At 41.5% G+C, this 26,272-nt stretch overlaps 1 protein-coding gene across 9 annotated transcripts; it reads left to right on the forward strand.

Annotated features, from left to right (window-relative positions):
- Positions 1–26: 26 nt before the first annotated feature.
- Positions 27–26,045, forward strand: osbpl1a (oxysterol binding protein-like 1A). 9 transcript variants are annotated; one of them, XR_012953057.1, is made up of 29 exons: positions 27–339; positions 3,861–3,990; positions 4,073–4,158; positions 4,238–4,312; positions 4,452–4,563; positions 4,728–4,813; positions 5,741–5,885; positions 6,797–6,864; positions 6,963–7,007; positions 7,124–7,197; positions 7,453–7,516; positions 7,612–7,713; positions 8,754–8,882; positions 9,036–9,117; positions 9,520–9,626; positions 13,103–13,265; positions 14,729–14,921; positions 16,539–16,614; positions 18,511–18,645; positions 18,776–18,873; positions 18,967–19,149; positions 20,473–20,580; positions 20,821–20,910; positions 21,752–21,878; positions 22,143–22,256; positions 22,653–22,776; positions 22,868–22,964; positions 23,903–23,986; positions 25,211–26,045. XR_012953057.1 is itself a non-coding variant. In XM_076087386.1 (29 exons), the coding sequence occupies exons 2-29, from the start codon at positions 3,867–3,869 to the stop codon at positions 25,311–25,313; spliced, it is 2,931 nt and encodes a 976-aa protein (XP_075943501.1). In that variant the 5' UTR covers positions 27–339; positions 3,861–3,866; the 3' UTR covers positions 25,314–26,045. The 9 variants fall into 9 exon arrangements, 8 of the variants coding, with proteins under 8 accessions (XP_075943501.1, XP_075943502.1, XP_075943504.1 ...); XM_076087386.1 differs by having other exon boundaries at positions 23,966–23,986; XM_076087387.1 differs by having other exon boundaries at positions 4,734–4,813; positions 23,966–23,986.
- The last annotated feature ends 227 nt before the right edge of the window (positions 26,046–26,272 follow it).

Consider the following 26,272-nt stretch of genomic DNA (forward strand, 5'->3'; position numbering starts at 1 on the left):
TTCCGCTTTGCGCAGATCAGCTGATGTCCGTGTAAACAGAGAAACAGACGCGCGTGTGTGCGTGTGTCAGAGACAGACGGCTGTATTTCGCCATCGGTCAACTCAGCGTGATTTTCAAAGACGTTAATCGGGGGGTGATTGAGTGACAGCGTGATGTTTGACGTGACAGCGTGATGCGGAACGTGACAGCGTGATGTGTCTGCGGCTCGTGCTGCAGTAGGGCAGCAGGAAGCGGCTCAAGAGGGGCTTAAAACATCACATGCAGCTCCACAGAGGGGCCTGTGTGAGAGCGTGAACTGCTCTGGATTGTGACTTCTCAGGACTGGAACAGTGGAAGCAGTAAGTGTCCTGTTTGCTGATTAGCTGCTGATGTGTTAGCTTTCTTTCAAACAATATATTTATTGATTTTAAGAATAAAACTAAATTAATAAAACAAACTGTAGTAAGAGAAACCTTACAACTCCAATCAACAAACATGTAGCTTACTGGAGGTAACAGCTGGTGCAAAGTAACTACCTCTAAGTAGCATATATGTACTCCAGTACTCTGGCTGTGGCAATTTATTGACATCAATATTGTGAGATGAGACTAGATATCGTCTTAGATTCAGGATATGTGTGTTGTCTTGGCTTTGGTATCTGATGCCAGTGTTTGATCAATAAGCTGTCTGTGTGTGTGAATGACTGTGATCATTATATTATGTGTGAGGCAACATCAGGCTTGACATTGGTTCATTAACTTTGTAAAACAAAATGCAATAAATATATCCATCGATACAAATTTAGTGAATTTTGATTTATTATTAAAATAATAAATCGTACACCAGCAACTTGGTAAAAGGAATTATAATTAAAGTGTGAACCTTTTTAAATGCTGCAACAAATTGGTCAAAACTTAAACAGGAATGTTCGAGTATATAATGTGTATAGTATACAAACATAGAAGCTGTTAGAGGCCCGATATCCGATCCGGTGCATCCCTATTTCAAAGGCTGCGTTTCAGTGAAGTTTTACAATTTTCTGAACTTACCAGACTGTTCTAGCGGTTCTATTATTTACTTTTACCCACTAAGTGATCATATCCACATTACTGATTATTACTTATCATAAATAAATATGTAAATATTTTTGTAAAAGCACCAAAAGTTAACCCAACAATATCGTCTCAATATCAATATCGAGATAATCTGCAAAGATATTGTGATATTTTCCATATCGCCCAGCCCTATCAAGTACTTTGGTATGATTTTGAGGTACTTGTACTTCACTTGAGTATTTCCATTTCCTGCTGCTTTATGCTTCTACTCCACTAAATCTCAGTTTATGTGATTCCTTTAATTACTGGTTACATCGTAGATTCAGATTCATAATTCTAAATATATTTACCAAACCGACGACTCTACATTATGAAGTATTGTTATGTAACATACATTTGTCTGAAACGGGGCATTCTTCAAAATGATAACTTGGTTTTGGTGCTAATACCTTTGTGCGTAAACTTTAGTGAGGTTTTGAGTGCAGGATCTAACGGAGTATATCTACACTGTGGTATGGCTATATTTACAGATCTGAGTACTTCTTCCACCACTCGGAGTTCACAGGAAACGGTCCATGTTGCAGGTTCAATCACAGATTACATGAGTTCAGGTTGTAAAATAATCAGAATCAGGTCCGATATTCCGAAGGAACCAGTGCAACTATAACTGTACACCAACCCTTAAGAGAAGAAAGGCAGTAGACACATTCCTGTTTGGGAGGCCCAACACCAAAGACATTGGATCTAATTCTTTGTCAGATTTTAGTTTTTTTCAACTTCGTATGGTTGTACAGACCAATCCTTTTATACGTTACCACATGACCAGAGGCAGACCTGTTTCAGAGACACACAGGGGAAAGTGAGGGGTTAAAGTAATGCCTGTTATTAGGGGATAATATATGTGCATGTATAATTCAGAATTGGATCGCTTTTGTTCGACTACAGATGGATACTTTTTTTTGGCATAAGTCCAAATGTCCTCCCATGTCTCCTCGTGTCCTCGTCTCCTCTCGTACGTTTCCTTCCCCCGTGTGTTATTCTAATGACACCATCAGCTCGTTTCATGTCACAGCTGCCATCACTTCAGAATCATTTACATCACAAATTTAGCCCACAAGTGGGCTACAAGTTCATGTTCCCAGTACACAAGTTCATGTTCCCAGTACATTTATTCTCATGCTCACTCTGTGGAATCTGGAAAAGCAAATGTAAAAGTTTAAAGATTATGTAAATGTGAAAATAGTCCATTGCAAGTAGAAGCTAAGAGTTGTTAGTGGTGCTGGTTCTCCAGCATATTAAAAACAACATCCCAGCCAGGGCAACCAGATCTGTAGAGGATTCCCCCCCCCCCCAAGCTCTTTTTAAAGTGACTCTTCAAATCTCCAGCGTTCGGCCTGGAGGAGTCGTCTCGGAAAAGTCACAAGAGTGTGTTTTGTCAGACTGTTGGGGCGGAAAAGCAACTGTCAGAATGATGACAGAAGGTGGCAGTCACCGGACCAGCTTTACAGGAAGGAAACAAGTCATCCCTTTCCCCTTTACACAGTCCAAGTGCACATGACGTTATGTATTTGCAGTAAAACTCTGGTATGCAGAGAGGAGGGAAAGAAACAGAACGTTTGCTTTATGTAACGTTATGGAATGTCACATGGCTATGCCGAAGAATTAATGAAGCACGTCAACAGCAGGTGACAAAATCAAACGAAGAAAGCCCCGACTGGCACTCAAACAGGTTTACCTGGGATTGAAAAGCATGTGACTAACTGTTACTCAGCCCGTCTGTCTGCTTAACACGAAGATCATTGGGAAACACCTGTAAACTGTGATTACACCACATTATGATCAGGATACATTTAGAGCTTTCTTTGGCATTGTCATTCTTAATATTCAAAATCCTGATTTAATTTGTATTTTCACTCATTTATTGTGATTTTTAATATAATCTCTCAATTTACTCTGTCTTTGGAATTAAACAAGTGGGGCCAACTAAGCTAAATAAGTGTTGTAATTTGTCCCAAATTGACCTTCACAAATCTAGAAAGTTTATAGCAATTAATTCAACATCCATTGATGCTAACAATGTAACGACGCTGGCAGCGAAACGTTTTGCGGAGCTTTGACAGCCACAACCAGCTGTGCATTGAGAAAGGAGAGAAGAAGAAAAAGTGGGCGTTCTTGTGTCCCACGAGCCAATCAGAGCAGTGGGCGTTTCCCAGTGCTTGTCACCGCTGCGATCAGTCTTGACTCATTTATTTCTTGAATTTTCTTCACATTTGGCACAAACATCCACTTGGACTCGAGGATGAAGTGATCCTGAAAGCGCCCTGTGACCTCACAAAACATCTTTCGGCCATAACTCAAGAATTCATGGGATAATTATGACAATTTCACACAAATGTATATCTGATAATGATATTAAAATGATGGCATTTGGAACAGACATGCGTGTAAACTGCAACTTGACTGGTTGACTGAGGCGAACAACAGCGAGGTGGTTGTTCTAGTTTTAATCTATCTCTTGTGAGTTCCTTAACTTTATGAAAGTGGCACATTTAAACACTTAAACTAGGATTCAAAGTTTTCTTACCCAGAACTCAAATGTTCCCGAGAAAAACCTTCAGGCTCATAATCTGCTTTCTTGCCATTTAGCTCTAAGTGATTCGTAATAAGCATGAACTTCCTATAGCTTCTAGGTTTTCTTTTCAGGGACTCTGTGCACGTGTCCTTCTGAAAGCCTCTTTTTGATTACAGTCGAGTCACAGAAATGAAAAGCATCTTTTTTTTTTTTTTTTTTTTTTTTCCTCCTTCTCTCTGCGTTTCCTCCGCAGGGGTCCATGGAGGCGCTGGAGCCGGAGGAGCAGTTCCTGCAATTCGCCCGGAACGGAGATCTGCGGGGGATTCAGAGGCTCCTCATGTCTACGATCAGAGAGGAGACGCACATCAACATCAACTGCAGAGGTACACGAGTAACACTTTTCAGTAAACACTATCATAGTGTGTGTGTGTGTGTGGTGTAACACAGTGTGTACTGTTGTCTAAGGTAAGAGGAAGTCTAATCTTGGATGGACGCCTCTTCACTTGGCCTGTTACTTTGGACACAAAGATGTGGTGGAGGAATTACTGAAGGTAGGGTTTCTTTACACACAAACAACAACAAAACATTTGAACTAAAAGGCTAACGTGTGTGTTGTAACCCCGCATACAGGCAGGTGCAGATGTTAACTTGCCCAATAATGTCGGCGATTCTCCGCTGCACAAAGCTGCCTTCACAGGACGAAAGGTACCTCAACGCCACTCAGATTCTAAGTCTCTTTCTACTCTTCTTGTCTCTTTGTTGATAGTGTGGTTGTGTGCATGCATTTATTCATCCAGTCAATCAATCAATCAATCAATGAAACAATCAATCACGTATTGATCAGGAGGTTGTCATGCTGCTGCTGCACTATGATGCATGTGCTACTGTCATCAATGGGACAGCACAGATTCCCAAAGATGTCACTCAAAATGCAGAGATCAGAGGCATGTTGGAAGGTGAGAGAGAGAGACGCCGTCCTCTAAATTCATGGAAACATAAATGTATCAATCTCCACGTTTGATGTTTTGATATTCAGCCATACAAGTTGTTTATATGATGTATGGATTCTAAAATCGTCCCACTCGTTCTCTTCCACATCCCATCATTTTACTGACACAAGCGGCAGAGAGAACGGAGGAGAGGAAACTGGAGGAGGAGCTCCTGGAAGCTGCACGAGAAGGAGACCTTTCGACTTTAACTCAGCTGGTTAGTGCAACTCAGGTTCTGAAAAGTGAATCCGATGCTGAAGTGTGTTAAAGCTGCATTCTCTCTAGTGTCCACCAGGGGGCGGCTCCTCTGGTTGTATAGAAGTCTATGAGAAAATGACTCTACTTCTCTCTTGATTTATTACCTCAGTAAACATTGTAAACATGAGTTTATGGTCTCAATCTCTAGTTTCAAGTCTTCTTCAGTACAGCATGATGTTCATTTAGTACATTATGGTCCATTTAGAGTCAAACAGACCATAAAGCAGGGGATGCTTTAGGGGCGGGGCTACACGGTGATTGACAGGTGTCTACATGGCGTTGTCCATGTTTTCGTCCTAGAATTTTAACCCTTTCATAGTGTGTTTTCACTTCATGGAAGTTAATTGTAACATTTTGGTTGCATAATAATGTCTCATTCATACCGCCCTCTTGTGTCACTTCTGGTTGCAAAAAAACAATATGGCGACGACCAGAAACCAAGATGGCTACAGCCAAAATGACAAACTCTAATCCTTCTTATATACAGTCTATATACAGGTTTTTATTATTATTATTATTATTATTATTATTATGCCACTGTCACTGTGAGCATGTTAGCATGCTCACAGTCTAGTATAAAGACTAGCACACAGTCGACTACGCCCTTTAAATCTCAGTGACTGCAGCACATTGTCCACGAAAACCTCATTAGGAAACTGCTCTAAAGAAAAAATAAATATATGTATTTACAATATTTGCCAAAAGAAATGCACACAAAAATGGATACTGGCAGAAAAGTTTTGAGCAGCCTTAACTCTTTCCAGCTCTTGGAGACGGAGTAAGAAATCCCAGTCGTGCTTCAGCTCTGAGCGGCTCAATAACGACCTGCGGGACATTTGGCATCAGGCGATCCATCTGTTTTTTTTGTCCTGTGTGTTCGCTGCAGCTCAGCAGGAAGAAGACCCCAGATATCAACTGCACAGATCTGCTGGGAAACACTCCGCTGCACTCTGCGGCCTATCGAGGCCAGAAGCAGTGCGCCCTGAAGCTGCTCAAGAGTGGAGCCAGCCCCAACGTCGAGAACAAGAAAGGTACGAGTCATTAGCTGGAGATGATCATGAGTCACTCCTGTGTTTCAAGGAAACGCTGTCTTTATTCTGCCCACGGAAAGACCAAAATCAACAATGGATAGATCCTGCTAACAATGATTCCCTGTGTAGTTTATTCCTCTGTGCCACCGAGCCACAAACGCATCAATTAACCTCACTGTTGGCTGCAATGTGCTGGAGGATCAGAGCAGCAGGGTGCACATTGATGATTTTAATCTTTTAAAGGGTTTTTGGTGATAAGAACATTGTCAATTGTCAGAAAAATATATTTAAAAGAAATTTGCTATTAAGATATCGTCCAAGAAACTTACCTGGATGATCACTTACATTGAGACAATTGTTTGTTTTTTAATACACGTTTTCTGAAATGTTATGTTAAAATATACAAATTAGGCATTTGCTTATTAAATATGTGCTAATTTTCATACATTTCCAAAACAGAAATCTAAACATTCTTGTTTCACTTTGTTGACATATTGGAGTCAAAGGTTTTTACATTCATGATATCTCTTTATATCACTCCATGAAATACTGTCAACAGACATAAAATAATCTATGTTCTCCATGTTTTATTAATAAATGATGTATAAATGAGTGTGTGAGTGATGTGTGAACAAACCCCTCTGTGTGAACCTTCAGCACACAGAGAGGAATGAAAGAGTGAAGTTTGGTGAATGTAAGAGCTGCTGAAGTGGAGATTTATCATCAGAGTCTGAGAACAAACTCATTCAGAGGAAACGTCCTTTAAAGAGACGTTTAGTTCCATTACAGACATTTAGAGACTCTACAGGTGAATTACCTAGATTTGTCTTTAAATAACCCATAAATATCAATGTGTTTGTGTGTTATTTTGTACTAAAGCCCCACTTGTCTTGTTCGTCCACAACTCACAGGCCAGACAGCGTTCGACCTCGCTAGTGATTCAGCAATGAAGCTGGTCCTTGAAGGCAACGCTCATCGGGTGAGTGCTCCGTCGATTGTCGGGCTTTCTGAAGTTGCTTTGATTTGTTGTCTGATTTGTTGTACATCCCTCGTGTTTCTCATCTGTGCTCCTTGCAGGGTATGACCCGGCATGTCAAGAAGTGCGAGGGACTCCTCTGGAAGGTGCGATATGCTGCTGTGCTCTCTCTCTCAGCCGCCATAGAAATCAGTAAAGACTGAACAATGATAGAAAATCACCGATATTCAGACTGCTGATTCTTCTCTTGTGCGTCCCGCAGAGCTCCAGATTTTTTGGCTGGCGCTCCTACTGGGTCGTCCTCCAAGACGGGGTTTTATCCTGGTACTCAAAGCAGTAGGTGGCAACTCTCACCTTGCCTGTGCTCCTTGAATCACATGAAAAGATGTCAGCAACAGATAAATGGAAGTACTGCACACTTTTGATTAGAGAGGCGCTGGAAGTGACAGAATCCTTTCTATTTTTTAACTGGTCTATCTGTCTTCTGTACCACCATTAGAAATGTGTCAGGACCTCACCTCACCTCACCTCTCTCTCTCCTCTCTCCTCTCTCCTCTCTCCTCTCTCCTCTCTCCTCTCTCTCTTTCTCAGGTCGGATGCAGCAGCCAATGTGAGAAGGCAAGGCTGCAAGTCGCTGACACGTGCTCAGTGTTTGGTAAGACAGCATTAAGAGTACAGTACATTGCTGTGTTTCATTTGTGTAAGCGTAACTTTTGCACATGGGGATGTTTCTGATGTTCTCGTTTCCAGCTCCGAGCCAAAGACAGCTGCTTTTTTACCCTCAAGTGCTTCGATGGCAGCATGCATCACTTCAAAGTATCACCTAAAAACGACCCAGAGGCAACGGCAAAAGTATGTTTCATTTCTCCTCAGACATTCTGTCGTGGTCTCCTAAGTCATTCTCTAACTTGGTTCTAGAAGGTTTCACATATAAAGCACCAATCTTTTGTATATTTTTCGCGTGTTTTATTATATATTTTTCACATGTATTACTAATATTTTAAGGACATTTTTCAGATATTTTTTCAACTTTTGTTCACACATTTTTCATTGATTCTTTTCATATCTTTTACGAATAATATTTGAAAATTTTCAGATATTTAACTAACATTTTTTTAACTAATGGTTAACACATTATTAACAATATTTATGCACATTTTTCACAATTTTTTTTCACAACTTTTACAAATATTTTTTGCGTATATTTCTGATACTTTTGGGATATTTACTGTAGTTTTGCCTGATGAAGCTGCCAAACTGTCATGAATAGTTAATAGTGTAACTAGGATGTGTGCTCTATAAACTAATTCACACTTTCAGTTGCAGCTGCTGGCACCAGAATGAAATGTAAAGATCTCTAGATTCAGATGAGGGAAAGTAGCCTTTCAGCATGAACTGAATTCATCTATTCACCAGCAGCTCTCTCTGTCCCCTCTTCATATCCAGCACATCGCCTACTTTCCGCCCAATTTGCCTTTCAGAGCTTTGGATTTTTTTTCCCCAGCATGACACAAGCCTGTGTGCCCGTCCATCTAAACTAATCTCTGTAATGTTAATAACAAATTACCAAAGTTAGAGGCTTATGTTTGACTTGGGTTTGGTCCAAAGAACTTAAAAACAGCTCTGCCTTTTGTTCTGTCTGAGCAGATGGAGCCCTCAGATTCCAAACAGAAGATGAGTTCTCAATAATACATTTGATTTGCAAACACCTGATCTAGAAACTCCCATTTAGAAATGTGGTATGATTTTTGATATTTTATATTTCGAATACTTTTTGTCATTTTGACCAATAAAAGAGGACTTCTGTAAGTTTTGCTGTGTAGGATTTAAGAACGTTGAGCATCAATATCTCAAATCACAGATAGAAGCTTGAGTCTGTTGTTGTCTTCCAGGGCTGGCTGGACGCAGTGGAGGAGCACTCCGCCTACAGCACACACTACTGCTCCCAGGAGCAAGGCAGCGAGGGGGAGGAGGACGAGGAGGAAGTGAAGTCACTCGGGGAGCTGACAGACTCACTACAGGTGGCTGTAAACCAAAGAAAATCCATAATCGGCATGTCAGAATAGTGATCCACAGGGTTCTGGCAGAGCTAGAAAGCCCCCCCCCCCCCCTGGTCCTCCCACCCTGCGCTGCTTTTGTTCATCTGCAGTTTCCTCTCATCTCTCTGAAACCAGGCGGCGGACGCCAACCAGAAGAAACTGGAGAAGGAGGTGGAAGCTTTCCTGTCCATGCTGAGAGATGACGGGCTGGCAGAAAGTAAAACCTGCTGCTTCATTGTCGATTACATTCTTTTATATATTCATGTTATAATAGACGCAACAGAGGAGAAAGGATTGAAGAATGGAAATGAAAATGTCCACTCATTAAGCAGGTTCAAATGCACAGTTTTGATAGAATAACTTCTGAAGTCCTTATAATTAAGAGTCTGTCATTAGAGGATTGTTGTGCTTGTAGCTTTTCTGAGAACATAAAGAAACTTAATGTTTAATGAAGCTTCGAGTCAGTGGCGGTCCCGGGCTTTGTTTATGAACTCAACTGCAGTGAGGTCTTGGTCCTGATGGACCGCAGCCTCCTGCCAGAGGGCTTTTGTTTTTGTTTTGACTTTTTAATTTCACTCATTTACTTTGTGGTCCCTCATTGGTGCGTTTGTCCCCTCAGGGTTTCCGTCCACCATCACCCAGAAATTACAAGAGATCAGCGAGTTGTCCAGCGAGACCAGCTCCGGTCTGGGAGTCTGTCTCGGCCTCCTCTCCAGACAGGAAGGGGTGAGTGTCGGCTTCACCCTCGACAGATTTGTGTCTTTGTTTGAATTCCTCTCAGAAGCTTTGTTTTTGTCAACTGTACCGTCGATTATCAGGATTTAATTCTCCACAACCCATAATAGCAGAACATCGGTTGTTATATGACGTGGATATTTGGAATTATTCAGCTCTGAAACTTTTGCTGTCGCCTCAATAAAACGGAGGTAAAGAAACACAAGTGTTAGATTTTTCAAGTGTAAATGAGGGCTGAGTATATTTATATATTATCTCATATATTCTTTGTGATTTGAGTGACCTGACCTTTTAAAAAAAATGCAGACTACAAATACTGTCATCAAGAGGATCCTTCCAGCCCGTGACCCTCCTGTGTAGTGACAGAACAAGAAAGAAGACGTTTCTTAAGAAAGCGGCGGCACTATTCACACCTCTTTATGAAAGCAGCTCAGTGGAGTGCTGTGATTATAAGCTGTCAGATGGGTTCTTCTTTGTGTGATTCAATGGATTTGATGATAATGGAAGGATTCAGAGGATAGATTACATCCCTCCAGGGAGGAGAAATAGATGGCACCGCTTACAGCTCACAACAAGCACCAGCCCTGTACATCAGCTCTGTAATGATGTAAAAATGTTATTTATATATCACTTCTCTAAACACAGTGGTTACATGGTGATTCACATAATGAGATCCTTTTCTGGCTTCTTGTGCAGGAGGCTCCTGCGGTTCCTGTGTGTAAACCAGCAGCTCACTGTACATCTGTTGGATACTGAACTTGGAATTATTTCAGGCATTAAAGTAGTGAAAGTGCATTAGTGCTACTACTATATATGTAAGCGCAAAAGGCAAACAACGATGAGCCAGCAGGACTTTACAACGCTGGCCGAATGCCCAGTAGCATTCTGGCTCAGCTGCAGTTAACAGCAGCAGCACACAAACAGTGCTCTATAGGGGAGGGCGTTATGCAAAATAGTCCTCTATTGTGGTAGGAGACATCTTACATTGTGATATTGCGTCAATATTTTGTTTATTGTTAAAACATCTGGAAAGGAATGTCTGTTTTTTTACTAATCCAGCAAATTACACATCTAAGAAATGAAGCTATTTCATCAAATGGGTGGAAAAAAAATCACAAGACTGTTGCGACGCGTCTCGGTGTGATCGGCCGCGTCAACAACGCCCCTTTGCAAAGTGAGCGGGGGGTGCGGGGGTGCGTGTGCAACCAGGCGATCAAACGTAAAGAACGGAGGAAATAAATAGGATTCAATGCAGACGTTGAGCTCTTGCTGTTGTAAACGGAGGAGCGGGGAAATGATGTTTGTTTGAAGGGCTGATTCACTCAGACGACGTCTGTGCTGAAGCTAAATATAAAGACATTTTTGCAATATCAAAGAAAGCATGTCTGATCTTTACTACAATCATAATCTTCCATCTCAGTTCTGTGGGCTGTAACACAAAACCTAGTTGTCTGAAAGTGTTCATTCTGCCGATCCCAGTTTTTGGTTCATGTGCGTCTCTCTCTGAACCAGATCTCTCTCTGAACATCACATCAGAATGAGAATGAGTGCCTTTTGATCTGCAGAGGCAGAGCTCACGATAAAAGGCTCACGGGGTCTCAGAGCTCGCACCATGCATAGACCTTGTTCTCTAGAGGAAGAACTCCGACATGCACACTGCATATCTCACACGATGGTATTGCAGCGTGAATGAAGCAGTGGGGTCTGCGGGGGGGAAAGGATCCCGAATCACTTCCAGCTCCTGCGGCGATGGGTTTTGCACTTCGCACCACCTGCGTAGTTGTCAAGCAGCAGGAATCTCCTCTTTAAAGTTCAGTGTATTGTAATGTTGGAGGGTGATCTGCAGTCTGCCATTATACAGCACTTAACCTCGCCTGCTCTCGTCCTGGTTACCATCATGTGCTCGATGATTTACGATCAGACGACCTCCTGCAGGAAACGAAATACTAACGAAATGCCTCTAATTTATGTTTGCATCTACCATTTGTTATTGTTTTCGTTAGAAACCATTGATTTCTGGGATTTACCAATGTTTCCTTATTTTACCAGATGATAAAGATAAAAGATGAGAAAAATACATCTCATTTTCACAGTCACCAAATTGTTTGTCTAACACAAGGAAACATACGTTTTAGATAATTCTATGTTTTAGATTATAATGATTGGATTATTACATTTGTGGACTACTATTGTCCCATTGATCCCAGTTCAGACTATAAAAACACTTGAATTATATTGGGTAACGTAAATGTCTTCACTCACGCATGGCTGGTTTGCCAAGAAGAAGAAGACGAAGAAGATAACAAGGTTGTTGTTTTTTGGAGGAAAAAACTTCCGCAGTAGCAACACAATATTGAGAAAGTCTGAGTTCCTGTTTTCAACACAGACACCATTATTCAACCGTCTTCACTGACGAGATTGACAAACTCAGTCCTCTTGAGAAGACAGTAGAGTGGACGCTTGTTTTGAAGAGCGGTTACGCGAGGACGTCCGCCAACTGGCAAAGTCCTGGCGAACAGCGTCACGGCGCTTTACCGCAACCAACTGGAACGGAGTGGACTGATGCTGACCCTCAATGGTAGTCATTTACATACTAGTCTTTGATGCTTTTTGATTTTCCTATAATGCCAGTAGTGACAAAAAGATGTAAATTATTTAACAGCACCCTCAGCTTCACTGCTGATGAGGTTCTTCTTCTGTTTTTTTTTTTTGTCTTACATCCTTTTAGTTTGTTTTTGGCGGCATCTCTTACATATTGTTGGCATGTGGCAGAGTTTTTGTACACATCAACACCTGCCCTTATATAGTGTTTAGAACCCCATGTTGGGCTTGCTAAGAACGTTTGGTTGCATCTGGAGTTGACTTATTATTATTTTCTCTTTTTATTCTTGTTTTTTCTCCGAACAGAAGATTAAGAGCAGTTGCACGAGGCCCAGACGTTCCCTCTTTTGTTTCTTTGAAAGCGACTCTTTTGTTGGTCTCTGCACTTTGTGTTATTTACACAAGAAGCAATAGCGTCTTGTATAAAAGCGAGGTTTCAGGCTAATGGATTATATCCGAGTCCATTACCCGTCATCTGAGCCCCTCTCCTCAGACGGGAGTCATGTTCTCCGGGCCGGCCATTTAAGACGAGCGGCGTCAAGGCAGCCGTCCTCCATTACAGAGAAACCACGGCCTCGTCCCGCTCGGCTCCGTCTCTGCACTCTCTGTGGGTCTGATAATGATGGGACGGTGCAGAGGGGACGGTCGGTCAGCCAACATGCTGTTTATGTAGCATCACAGCTGGTCTGAGACTCACACACACACACACATGTGTCCTCTGTTTGTAATGAGAGTCAGAATAAAGTGTTTGCCACATCCTTAGTTATCAAATGTGGAAGATGGAAAGTTTCTATGACTGATTAGTCTCTGTCTGCGTGTGCGTGCGTGTGTGTGTGTGTGTGTGTGTGCGCGTGTGGCGAGCTCAGGTGCGCAGTCTGAAATTGGAGCAGGAGGTAGAGAAGAACAAGATCCTCTCCGAGGCGCTGCAGACTCTCGCCACAGAGCACCACGAACTTGAGCAATCCGTCGTCAAGGGATCGTCCCCGCGGAGCGCCCTGAGCGAGGATGAGTTCCACGACGCCGTGTCTGGTGAGTTGACAAGTTATCAAACCCCGCTTCGGGGTCAGGAGATGCGGGAGATTCTCACACTCGCCCTGCTCTGTCATTCCCCTGTAGGACACTGGAATACTTGCCCTTTGGTTTTTTTGGTTGTTGCCGCTCCTGAAGAGTGACGTAAGAGCAAGTGTTGCCTGGTTGTGTTGAAGTAACCTGAAGCCTGATTTAACACGAATGAGGTGTAGTGACAATTTAAAACTACTACATGGCTACTAAACAGGAGTTTGTTCTTGTTTTTATTTCTTTTATATTTAAAGTTCATCTGTAACAAGGACACCTTTTATCTAATGTGATGTTAATGCGTTGACACTTTTATTTAACCAGTTCTATATATGAGAGTAGGTTAACATGGAGGTGTCAAGGCTGATCTGCACGGGAGATATGCAGTCATTGTGAAGTGTGAATAATATGTTAAAGATGTGTTTGCTTATTTATTTTCATAGACGTCCACAATGAATCATATTACAACCATAAAATAACTAAAAATTAGAAAAAAATATCTATACTTAAATAAATAAATATGATTAATTGCATTAAAGCAGAAATGAGAAAAATTACACTTTTTATGTTTTCTTTTTCTCACGTCCTGTTTTTACAGCATCTTTTTGGAGATGCTGGATGTTTAAGGCCGATATCGATATTAGCACAACATGACTCGATTTGGAGGTTTAAAAAACTAATAATACAAATAAGAATATATCGGCCGATAGTGACTTTGTTTTTTAACGTGAGAAACTTGATACGTCTCTCATGGATTTGTTTGTTGTTGTTTTTCAAAGGCGACCGACCGCCGTCTGTCACTGCTCAACGGTGGACAAACCGTGTCATGGCGACACTGTTTTGTTTGGCATCTTTTAACTGTAACGGTTGATTTGTTATTTGCTATCGTGCACATGTGGACATCGGCTTTATTAACAGACTAGACAATATTTCCACAGGTACTGGATGATTCATTTTACTATCTCCATCTTTTAATAAGCACGGTTTGATTGCATGTCCTTTTAAAGGTCCAGTGTGTGGGATTTAGGGAGAAGTGGAATATATTCATAACTTTGTTTTTAAGTGTTTAATCACCGGAAACCAAGAATTGTTGTGTTTTGAATACAGCTTTATTAAAACACACACACAACAAGTTTACACCTTGAGTCTATTTGCCGCTGTTAGCTCGCCAACGCTCCCTCGGATGCTTTTTTTAGATGATAGTTAAGTGATGCGGTGTGTGGTGAAGAAATATAACCCTGAATACATTAAGTTAGGATTAATAAGGACAGGCAGTGACGGGTGAGGCTTCACTGTTCTACCGCCGGTTGGTTACGATGTAAAACCTCACAGCTTAGATGCCACTAAATCCTTCACACTGCTGCTCTAACAGTCCATTTCACCCTTGACTTCCACGACATCCCGTCTGAACAATAAATAAATTGTCCCCCTCACAGAATCAGACTCGGAGATCTCGCTGAGCGACTTTGAGACGGTGGCCAGCCATTCCTGCGAGGAGGAGGAGGAGGAGGACGAGGAGGAGGAGGACGAAGGCTCGGTCATGTTGATGAGCGGCCCCACCGGCATGCTGCGGAAGGATCACCATGGAGACAAGGACGAGACTCAACCCAACGGGATCAGGAAGCACAGGTCAGCGGTGCTTTGTGTCCTAAATGGACCACCGGCCCCCTGAGCTGTTATCCACCTCTCAACAAAGGGCCTGTCTCCTCAGAGCAGACTATTATTGCTGTATCAGCAGTGTCAGGACGTTGTAGATCCGTTTCCTCGAGTCGTCCCTCGGGTCTTTCCACTTCACGGTGTGAATAATTTAGAGTCAGCCCGGTGAAGGGAAAAAAAGAGAGTGGTATTGAAAGAAGTGAGCTCTGTGTTGGAGCTGTTAAATATTGATACGGTCACAGTGTAACGCAATAATCGGGCTGCAGTCCCACGTTGGCTAATCTCTCCCGGCAGCTCTGGAGCGCAGTTCAGACGAGTTGGATGGATTTCAGATTCCATCATTATATTAACTCTTCCTCTTGTTCTTCACAGGGCTTATATTCTTGTGTCAAAGAAACTGTCAAAGAATTATATATTTATACTATTTTCCACTTTTACCGACTTAAACCTTTCAACCAACTTCAGTCCTGATCATAACTACCAAATGTTCATTCACTTTGTTTACATAACGGCAACATTGTATTATTTACAACGTTGTAAACGGTGGAGGGATTTAGTGTTAAGTCTGTGAAATACTAACATGTCGAAGATTGTCAACATTGATTTTGCAGCGTCAGCTTTCTAAGAACTCCTTCTTGTTGCCTTAGAGGACAAAGATGCCGTTCTCCTAATACTGCTATAAAAATACTTTAAGAAGAAACTATTTTTATTGTCATATACACATACACAAAATTTGACCCATCCCTGTATATAGGGAGCAGTGGGCTGCCAATGACAGGCGCCCGGGGAGCCGGGGGTTCAGTGTCTTGCTCAGGGACACTACGACACGTGACACGTCCCAGTCGAGGATCGAACCGTTGACCCTGCGGTTACCAGACAACCCTCTTAACCCAGTGAGCCACGGTTGCCCACTTTATGTTGAGTCTCTATGTGAGAGTTAAACCTTTTAACCAAATATTATTACGCTTTAAATGATTTGATTGAATACCTCTTTGATATTGTTTTTGCATTTAATGAATGTCTTTCCAAAGCATGGGACAGGAGGAGAGCCGTAAATACGATGGATAAATTACCCAGACACTGTTTTTATGATGATCTTATGCTGCAATGGCCTTGACAACAATGTTGTTCATGGTTGTTTTGTCCTTAAGGGTCTGAGTGTCTGTATTTTGGTTACACAGTTTATTATAGACTCATTATAGGAGCTGAGGTTCAACTTTCCAAAGAAAAACTCAGGCCAATGCCAAAATGATCAAAATATTTAAAATCCCAAAATGACCCTAGTGATGCTTAAGCGTTAAGTTTATTATCTCCGACCTATAAAACCTTTAAGATAGTTTGACTTGTTGGTCCGTTGTATCTGTTGATGTTTACCAGCGTTGATGCCGGTGTTGATTGTCTCTCTGGGCTTTGTTCCAGTGTGTCACACAATACACTGCAGGCTGTCGTCGGCCATATTCACTTGAATAAGATATGACGCCTGCAGCTATTATGTGTCTGTTGGTGCATTTCCTCTAACAAAAAGTGTACATTTTTAGAGCACAAAGTCAGTGTGTGTGTGTGTGTGTGTGTGTGTGTGTGTGATTCTAGGACCAGCTTACCTGCACCAATGTTTTCAAGAAACGACTTCAGTATTTGGAGTATCCTGAGGAACTGCATTGGAATGGTGAGAATGATTGTTTTTATTAGTAATGCTAGATGTACGGTGCCGTACCGTATAAACCCACTCTACTCTACTCTATACCTGCACAACACCAAACTGCAGACAGACTCAGTCAGAGACTCGCTGTTGAACTTAGTGGAACATTTAGCGGCTAAAGAGACAGAAACTTCCCTCAGGAGTCGGTGGAGACCAAAAGCGGAGCTAGAAGGAGAGTGAATTTTGCCATTACGTTCATCATGTAGACAGAAACACGACTCCAAAGTAATAATAATTTTCCTCCGTATCTGCTGGATGTTAGAATAAGCAACTGTCAAATATCAACATCAGAGTGATGACGTGTCATCGTTGTGTTCACAGCACGGCTGTAGACTCTTGTTCAACAGCATCGTCTCAGCAGCGTGAGATTATTCATGTATTACTCTGTACCTTTCTGTACTTCTAGATCAGACCATGAAAGAGTCCAGGCACCATAATCCTTCATGTTAAAAACTCTATTTTTCTTACTTATCTCACATTTGAACATTACATTTCTAAATCGTCATTTCTTTCTGCACTGGAGAAGGATAGAGTAAACACGACACTACATTTACATGATTGAATTTGACAGACACTTTTGTCCTATTGTCATATTGTGCAAATGACGTTTTTATCGCATGTTTGAAGACCATTATCCCCTTTGGCCTTTTCAATAGTCCGCATTGATATTACACTTTCAAAGGAGTGCTGTGTGCAGGCGCTTTATTTCCTTTCTGTAATGAAAACTGGTCCTTCAATTGCATTTCTAAAACCACTAAGAAACCTGTTGTTGCTATTATTCATAACCGAGAGGAGCTGCATTCAATTTAATACCAAGGCTGGTCTAAATGTCACAATCATGGGCAGGGGAAATATGGCAAAAGACAAAATAGAAGAAAGAAAATTATATAAAGTATAATTTGCCTAAATGTCAGACATCATTCTGTGCACAGTTAAGAGAAGATATAGAAGATACAGAAGTGTGATTGAAGATAAAATAATCTGTGAATATAATGAGAAATGAAGTGGAGAAGGAAATGAATTTGATTTCATATTGTCCTTTACATTTTAATTTACAATACATTTTTAAAACGTTCATGTTCTTGATTTAGATTTGATAGGTATATTAAGAATGGTCCTTTGATTCAAAACCTTTTTTGTAATTGTTTTTGCATCTTCTGAATATGTTTCTCATGCACGGGACGGGAGGAAGAGCGTCTCAGACCCTGTTAACACCGATCGGTATTGGTTCATAATCTGGTGTAAATATGCAGCGTTGAGCATGAACGGATGCACACATTGTCTTTGGATTTCTCTTCATCCTGGAGAATTGTGTGTGAGAGGCGTATGCTGACTGTGGAATTTGTTTAAATCCAAAATGCTACACAACTAAGAAGAACTCCCTTTTAAACAAACGTGGTCCGTTTTGCATTACACGCCCTCAAAGAGGCGAACCCCTCTGCACCATGGGTTTCTTTTCCTTTTTTTATAATAACTAAATGATGTGCTTATTCTACAAACACTACAAACAACTATGAATAAACTTTAAAAAAAGAAAATTAAATTAAATGAATAGATTCTTATCTTTTGTATTTTTTGTTATAAACAGATGCACTGATGGTAAAATGTGTGTTGATGTCATGTCTCTATTAGATCGTATGGCGAGACTATACAATGGTGGTAATCAGTGTGCACTAGGGCCCATCATTAATATTTGGTAATTATTTATGTATTGTGCCGTTAGATGACGGCAGGTTAACGTGCCGAAGCGCTTGGTTTGTTGTTTGTTCTTGTGTCTGAATGATCCCGTGACTGAGGGCTCATGTGAATGACCAGACATTCATTCATTATTATTATTATGATTCCTCTTCATGTCTGTCTTAGGAACTCTCCAAGATTACAATGCCGGTGATTTTCAACGAGCCGCTGAGCTTCTTGCAGCGTCTGACGGAGTACATGGAGCACACGTACCTCATCCAGCAGGCCAACGCCTGCTCAGACTCTGTCGAGAGGATGAAGGTAGTGACGTCCTTTACATGCGACGTGCAAATTACTAAAGTTGTCTCAAAAACAGCCATATTTGATGTGGATGATACCTTTTTTAGAGTTTAGAGTGTGTGACGCGGAGTGTTCTTCGTGTTGTTGGCAGTGTGTGGCTGCGTTCGCGGTGTCCGCTGTGGCCTCGCAGTGGGAGCGGACCGGTAAACCGTTCAACCCGCTGCTGGGAGAAACCTACGAACTGGTCCGGTAAGTGTGGATTATACAGCACGTGTTCAACACTGATGATATACTAAATGCTTGCCCGTCCTCTTAATGTTTCCAACGGGCTGTCGTTCCCAGAGAGGACCTGGGCTTCAGGCTGCTGTCGGAGCAGGTGAGCCACCATCCGCCGGTCAGCGCCTTCCACGCTGAGGGCCTGAAGCAGGACTTTGTGTTCCATGGATCCATCTACCCCAAACTCAAGTTCTGGGGCAAGAGTGTGGAAGCGGAGCCGAAAGGCATCATCACGCTGGAGCTGCCCAAGTAAGAAGCTCCAGTTGATTCATTGAAAGACGGCATGATTTTGATCATATTTTCTTACTATTTAAATATCATCTCTTCCTATTCTTAAAAAGACTAAAAAAATATATCGATAAGCGCTGTTACACTATTTACACAAAAATAGTTTGTAACTCTTCCAATGTTCTCCTCTATTTATTTATTTATTTATTGGTTTATTTGGTATGGACAGTGCACATCAATAAAACATTCCTGTAAATGCGCCACAGTTAGCCAAGAGGCTGTAGTCCCGGGACAGATGTTACAAAGTCAACCTAGAAACAGAATATACGATGAAATTTACAAAGCTTTGCATTACTCACCCTTTACAAAGCGTGCAGAAGCAATGAAAGAAGAGACAGTAAACACTAAAAACATACATGTCAGAAGCACAAAACATAAAAGCATGCAGAGTATGTAAGATATATACGTCAGTGTGACACAACAATGAAAGACGTGCAGGTAGATGAGGGTCGAGGTGACCGCAGACAGGGAGTTAGGTTCTAGCGCTGACGGAGCTGCGTGCTGACCAACCATTTCTTTAAACGAGCTTTAAATGAGCTGCAAGTGTTTAGCTCTCTAATGGTCACTGGGATGGAGTTCCATCTTAGTGCAGCTTTGACAGATAATGCCGACTGACTGAAAGCACTTTTCCTGAGTGGGTGAGTGGGTGAGTGGGTGAGTGGGTGAGTGGGTGAGTGGGTGAGGATGAGTGTCCTGTAGACTTTTCTCCCACATGCACATTGGGACCTTTTACATTCTCCTTCAAAGTACTCTACTGGTTTATCAAATCAGCACTTCTGGACTCAAACCAGACATTTAAGAAGGAGATACAAATCAAAGCAGCACAACCAGATATATCGTCTTTATTATTCCACACATTCTTCTTCTTTCTTGTGATAATCTTGCACCTGCAATACCTACAATGCAACTCGACCGCAGGCAGTTTGCTTTTAGATGTGGTTGTGTAATGCTAATGTAATGTAGCCTCGTGACTCAAGCAGAGATGAGAAGCAGAGGGCTGGTACGCTCTCTTATTTCTAACTCTACACCTCCAGATTTCTTTTATTTTCAAACTTGTAGTCTTCAGTCAACGCTGACTGAAGTGACATCACCTGAGGACATTTATCAGACTTCATACAGCTTCATCTGGAGATGCAAAAAGGAAAGAAGGAAGAAGCCAATTACTAACGAACAGCAGGGCAAGAATATGAAAAAGTCCCCATATGGAGCAGCACTTCCCAACACCTGTAAAACCGACTTGAATGAGTAAAAGTGGCTCCCCTGTAAGTCTTTCTTTATCTGCAGGTACAATGAAGCCTACACCTGGACAAATCCTACATGTTGTGTTCACAACATCATCGTGGGCCAGCTGTGGATCGAGCAGTATGGAAATGTGGAGTTGGTCAACCACAGGTGAGTGGACAAAAGCAATCTTAAGTCAATACAAACGTTTGCTTGTATGTATTGGCCCACTATACCTTTTTAAAGACTATAGAGCAATGCGATAGAGTAATCTGATAAACTTGATACAAACATGTTGAGGAAGTTTGACTAACAAGGAGGAAACGGAGCAGATGTGGAGGTTTTGTGTGACTCAGCCAGCAGAGAGCGAGAGGATGATGTGGCGTTTCTTCTCCTCTTTCTTTAACCTAGAACCGGTGAAAGGTGCTGCCTGAATTTCAAACCATGTGGTCTTTTTGGCAAAGAGCTGCACAAGGTTGAAGGGTATATTCTGGATAAAAGGTACGGCCTACACCGACACATGCAAGTTCAGACAAGTCATTTAAATAAGGAGTAGTCTTATTCTTCTTGTCTAGAATACTGAGGGAATTATTACTGAATCATCTGTCTCTGTGCATGTACAGCATCAGTACGCAGTTTATCGTGCTGATGCCTTCCAAAACATATCTCTATGCCCCATATTGTAGAAGTATGACTCAATAAGCTGTTTGAATTAGCTTTATTTGTAACTCGGGACCCGCAAAGGTTAGCTGAGGTCACTCCCTTGAGCTCATTTCTAACTTTAAAGGAATCATTTTCCACATTAAAATGTCTTAAAATGACAAGACTTCCAAACCCAGAGAAATCTGCTATTTTAATCAAGGTATGTTTCATTTGGTCGCCTGTCACCGGCGTCCTATCCTCTTTGTGCAGCATCAGCGTTGTGGTTGTCTGCCAGAAGCTGTCATGAATTTACTTTTTTTTCCAGGTTTTAATCTAAATGTATCTTAACATGGTGAAGGTTTTTAGTCATCAGACGTCTTAAGTTATCAGAGAAACAAGCTGAGAAAATGTTCCCCTTTGCTGAGTATCCTGAGGTAGAAGGTTTGCATGAAGTTAGAGTTAGAAACCACATCATGGTTTGGCCTTAAATACGTACTCTACGGGACTTAAGCTACGTGTGTAACGTTACCTGATGAGAAGGTTCAATTAAAGGAGGAGGACAAACCAATGACTCAGCATGTATGAGTGGACACAACGACATGGGTTTGACCACGACAACGACACTAAATATGCATCCATTGAGACGTGCTGAGCTCGTGAGTTTGTGCCTGGTGATATTTACGTGTGTGTTTTTCCACAGCAAAAAGAAGCTGTGCGCTCTCTACGGGAAGTGGACAGAGTGCCTGTACGTTGTTGACCCGGCCGCCTTCGAAGCGCACAAGAAGAGCGACAAGAAAGGAGCCGCGGAGAAAAGAAGCAGCAAAGCGGTATGAGCTGCTTCCCACTGAACAGAAGGGAATCACAAAATCAGCTTGTTATTGTGATTCAGCGTGTGAATAATGCAGTTTGACGACGGATTAGATGGAAAATATCAGTGTTTTTCAAGTCACATAATATGATGATATCTTGAGATCTTTGCCGACACCCGTAATTAACGTTATTCTCCCGATAAACACTATAATGATGCATCTCTCAGAGAGCATGATTAATATGTGCAGCATTACTGTACGTCTGTGTGACACTGTGTGCAGGGCTGCAGTGAGGATCACGAGGAGGTTCCCTCTCCAGCTGCAGACACCGTGGAGATGATTCCTGGCAGCCAGCTGCTGTGGAGAATCGCACCCAGACCGGCCAACTCTACCGAGGTCTGACTGATTAACGGACACGATGAGCTTTCATTAGCATATATTACAAAGCACCCGCTCCACTCTGAGTTTGAAACTTTCAGACAGACATTCAGAGTACTCTGGTTCAAGAGCATTAGGAGTAAAAACGTCTTCGTTCTGTGCATTATCTTCTTAATTTACACAATTTCAGAGATGGTTGTGTGTTCTTGTGTTCTGTACTTTGCATGTACAGGAAACATGTTTGTACCTTTCCTATTGCTTTTGTTGTGTACTTGTGTTTTTTTTTTTAAATCTTGTGCACCTGACTGCGAATTAAGTTTCCCATCCGGTATGTTAATGTGACTGAACAGAACTAGAGTACAGCCCCAAAATCAGCATGTGTTTTTGATGTTTCTGATTTACAAATAATTGCAGATGTACAGCTTCACGTCCTTTGCCATGCAACTAAACGAGCTGCATAAAGAGATGGAGGGAGCCATCCCTCAGACGGACTGCAGGCTGAGGCCAGACATACGAGCCATGGAGAACGGCGACATCGGTAATATTATTTGGCAACGTACTTTGAACTGAAAGTTAAAACAAAACTAAAATTTGCAATCTACAACTCTACGATGTTTGTATTCCAATAGACCTCGCCAGTGAGGAGAAGAAAAGGCTCGAGGAAAAACAGAGAGCTGCTCGCAAGAACCGCTCCAAATCCGATTCCACTGAAGAGTGGAAGACCAGGTGAGGCTGTTGATGAAACTGGAGAACTCAAAGTGTTCTCCTCTCTTAAAGGGATAGTTCAGATACAACCTTACTTTAAAACACCAAAGGCACACAGTAACAGAAACAAACTAACCGATGGAGGCAGCAGGAGAGCAGCAGCTCCCGTGTCCTGAGAGGTAGAATCAGTGTTTGAGTGAATGGAGTCTGGTGTGTTTGTAGAGATCATAGATAACAGCTTGAGTTCCCCTCAGAAAGGTCTGTCTGACAGCAAGGTGAAGAGGTGAAGACATTCTGAATATAGCTTCACTTCTGTTAGAGTCTAACATACGTCCACAGCAGAACATTACTTTGCTCCCGTGCTGGTTCTCCTGTCTGTTTCTATGAACTCATCTACTGTAGTAGAACCCTGACTGTGGAGGAGAACCTCATACAAACACACTGCAGAACATCACAACTGTCCCTTTAGCTCCAAAGGCTTTGATATAATCAGTTCATGTGTGCAGTAAGTTTTCAAAGGACCAACCAATTCAAGGCCACATTAAGACATTGGCCTTTCTTTGTGTGCATTAAATGACAATCGTTGATATTTAATATGAATAAAGTGTGAACATTGTCAACTCTGATTACTCCATGTTCAATGAAGTGGCCTTCATATAGTTTTTCGATAAACTTTATATGATTTCTTTCTTTAAAGGAAATGCACTTATTCGCTTTCTTGCCATAAATTAAATGAGATTCTCGACAAGAAAACAAATAAGTGTTTTCCAAAATGTCAAACTGTATTTTTTTTAATAAAGTGTGAACATTGACCGCTCTGTGTATTTTGCTAAATTGAAGCATTGTAAATATACTTTTACTTCCCATGCAGTTTTCATTGTGGCCGAATATACAGTTTCTGTCTCTAATGCAGCGGTTTTATTGTCTCTTTCATACTGCGTGTCTTTGAAATGCTGAAGCTAAATCTCCATCTTCTCTTCATCTGACTTGTCTTTCTGTTGCATCCTGCCTTTGATGTTTAGGAGTCCTGCCCTGGGCCCAAGGTCAGAGCTGCTCGCTGTTTGATTGATGTGCCTGAAATGTGTGATGTGATCACGTGACCTCGCAGTCTCACAGTGTTTCCGAACACTTTGTATTCTCGAAATTGAAATCTTATCTCCATCCCCGCGGCCTGCTGTCTGTTAACATATGATAGAGAATCAGCGATGATTGAATCACAGTTTGCAGACGATGTCGTTAATCTGCTCTCCCTTCCACCGGCATGGCAGCTTCCTGGATGCTCAAAGACTACAGGAGTCCTCTAACCCGAATCAGTTCCTCCACTCGCTTTCATGCAGCAAAGCTAAAAAAAACAATACATGTTTGAGGAATACTTCACCCTCAGAATGACCATTTGTATACCGATCACTCAATTTGAATTCTAGAAGAAAACTTTTTCTCGATCGCCTCCGGAGCGAACAAAAACATCAAAAAACAGAGCAAGATCTTGATGAATTGAAGTAAATAGGGGCGGCGTTTAGCAACAGCTAAACTATATCGAATCATCTCACACAACTCGACCTCATGGGTGGATTATAAAACAATGGGCCCCTGGACAAAAACGAGCAAAAAGACCCACCTCCTCTGCTAGACACAGACTTTAGAGTTGTTTAGCCTATTTGTTTTGTGTCTCTTTGTAGTTGTTTTGTGTCTCTTTGTAGTTGTTTTGTGTCTCTTTGTAGCTTTACTCCAGAGGCCCGTCATCGTCTGACTGATAGCTGAGGGGTTCTGAGATTAACGACTGGATAAATTAGACTTTGATTATAAATGAGACTTTGATTATAAATGAGACTTTGATTATAAATGAGACTTGGATTATAAATGAGACTTGGATTATACTGCACGAGTTGTAACCAGATGTTTTAAAATGATTATGCTGTTTTAAACGCGACCCCCATTTACGCCAATTCATCAAGACTCTTCTCCGTTTTTGGATTCTTCGTTTGCCGTGGAGGCATGCGAGAGAAAAACAAAGTTTTCTTTCAGAAGTCAAGGTAACACGGGCCGAGGCATTGATGTAAAAACGGTAATTTTTTGTGCAAAGTATTCCTTTCATTTTAGTCCAAAGCAAAGAACCCTAACCCTAGCCCATTCAATGCACATTACCCATAACCTTGTGATGAAGCATGCCTGACCTTCCTTCCCCGCTTTCCCCGATTTTGAGTTGTGATTTTCTGGCTGGTGTCGTGTTCAAACTGAATGCTGATGCGTCTCCGCTGTGTTTTCAGGTGGTTTCAGCAGGGTCAAAACCCCCACACCAGCTCCCAGGACTGGCTCTTCTCTACTCGATACTGGGACAGGAACTACAGCCAGCTACCAAACATTTACTAATGGACCTTTTCTGCAGACAGAAATTAGCACCATTCAGTGTCCTTTCTACGGAGCAGCATTAACTGTGTTTTTTTTTTAATGTAATAGCAACAGTAACTACAAGCAACAATACATAACTGCGTGGCCTTAATCTCCTTTATGATTGTAAAACTGTGCATAAAAAATAATCAATATTTAAAAGTTATGAAATGTGAAGTTCTTTGACAATGCTTTGAAATGTAGCATTTGTCTTTCCATTCAGACCGTTTTGTTTCTGTTCATAAGGGAACTGAGGTGCTGATGCACAGCGGTTCATGCTTTTAGTTTCCTTCTGTCTTCTTTTAAATGTTAATAATAATAACTAAATGTATTCCTGTATATAAACTACACAGATTCAACCAGTGACCTCATCATGCCGTTTAAACATTCCCTCTGGACTCCAAACTCACAAGCAGTCAGTAAACATGAGGTTGATGTGTGGGCGTTATTTCTCCGGATGTAGTTTGTCTTGTTAAAAAGAAAACGATTATGAAACATACGTACAAAAATCCCAGTTTATTTTCTACATCAATATTAACCTTGACTGTTGTTCATTGTTTTTCCTCCCAGAATTGTGTGATTTCATAAAGCACACATTTCGTTATGTGAAGAGGTTTATTATTATGTGTGTCGTTGATTGGGGGTCATGTTTTTGCCTCCATATAGAGCATTGAAAGTATTTTATTGGAAACTGAAATAAAACACTTCAATGTATTCATGTATCTTTTATCATTTATGTGAAGTATGCTTGAGATGCAAGACAACGTACAGAGGAGTCTGAGAATAATGTGTAATCTGGTCTCTGCAACAAAGGTCTGTGTTTAAGTCCCAACCTGGAGGGAGACGAGATGGACCGGACGATCCAATGGAACCCTTTCCTTAGAAGATAATGGACTTGGCAGTTTAGTTGGCACAGCTTCCATAAACTATGTATGAAAAGA

Source organism: Anarhichas minor, unplaced genomic scaffold (genome assembly GCF_050575085.1).
Source record: "Anarhichas minor isolate MPS153535 unplaced genomic scaffold, ASM5057508v1 ptg000010l, whole genome shotgun sequence".
NCBI lineage: Eukaryota > Metazoa > Chordata > Actinopteri > Perciformes > Anarhichadidae > Anarhichas > Anarhichas minor.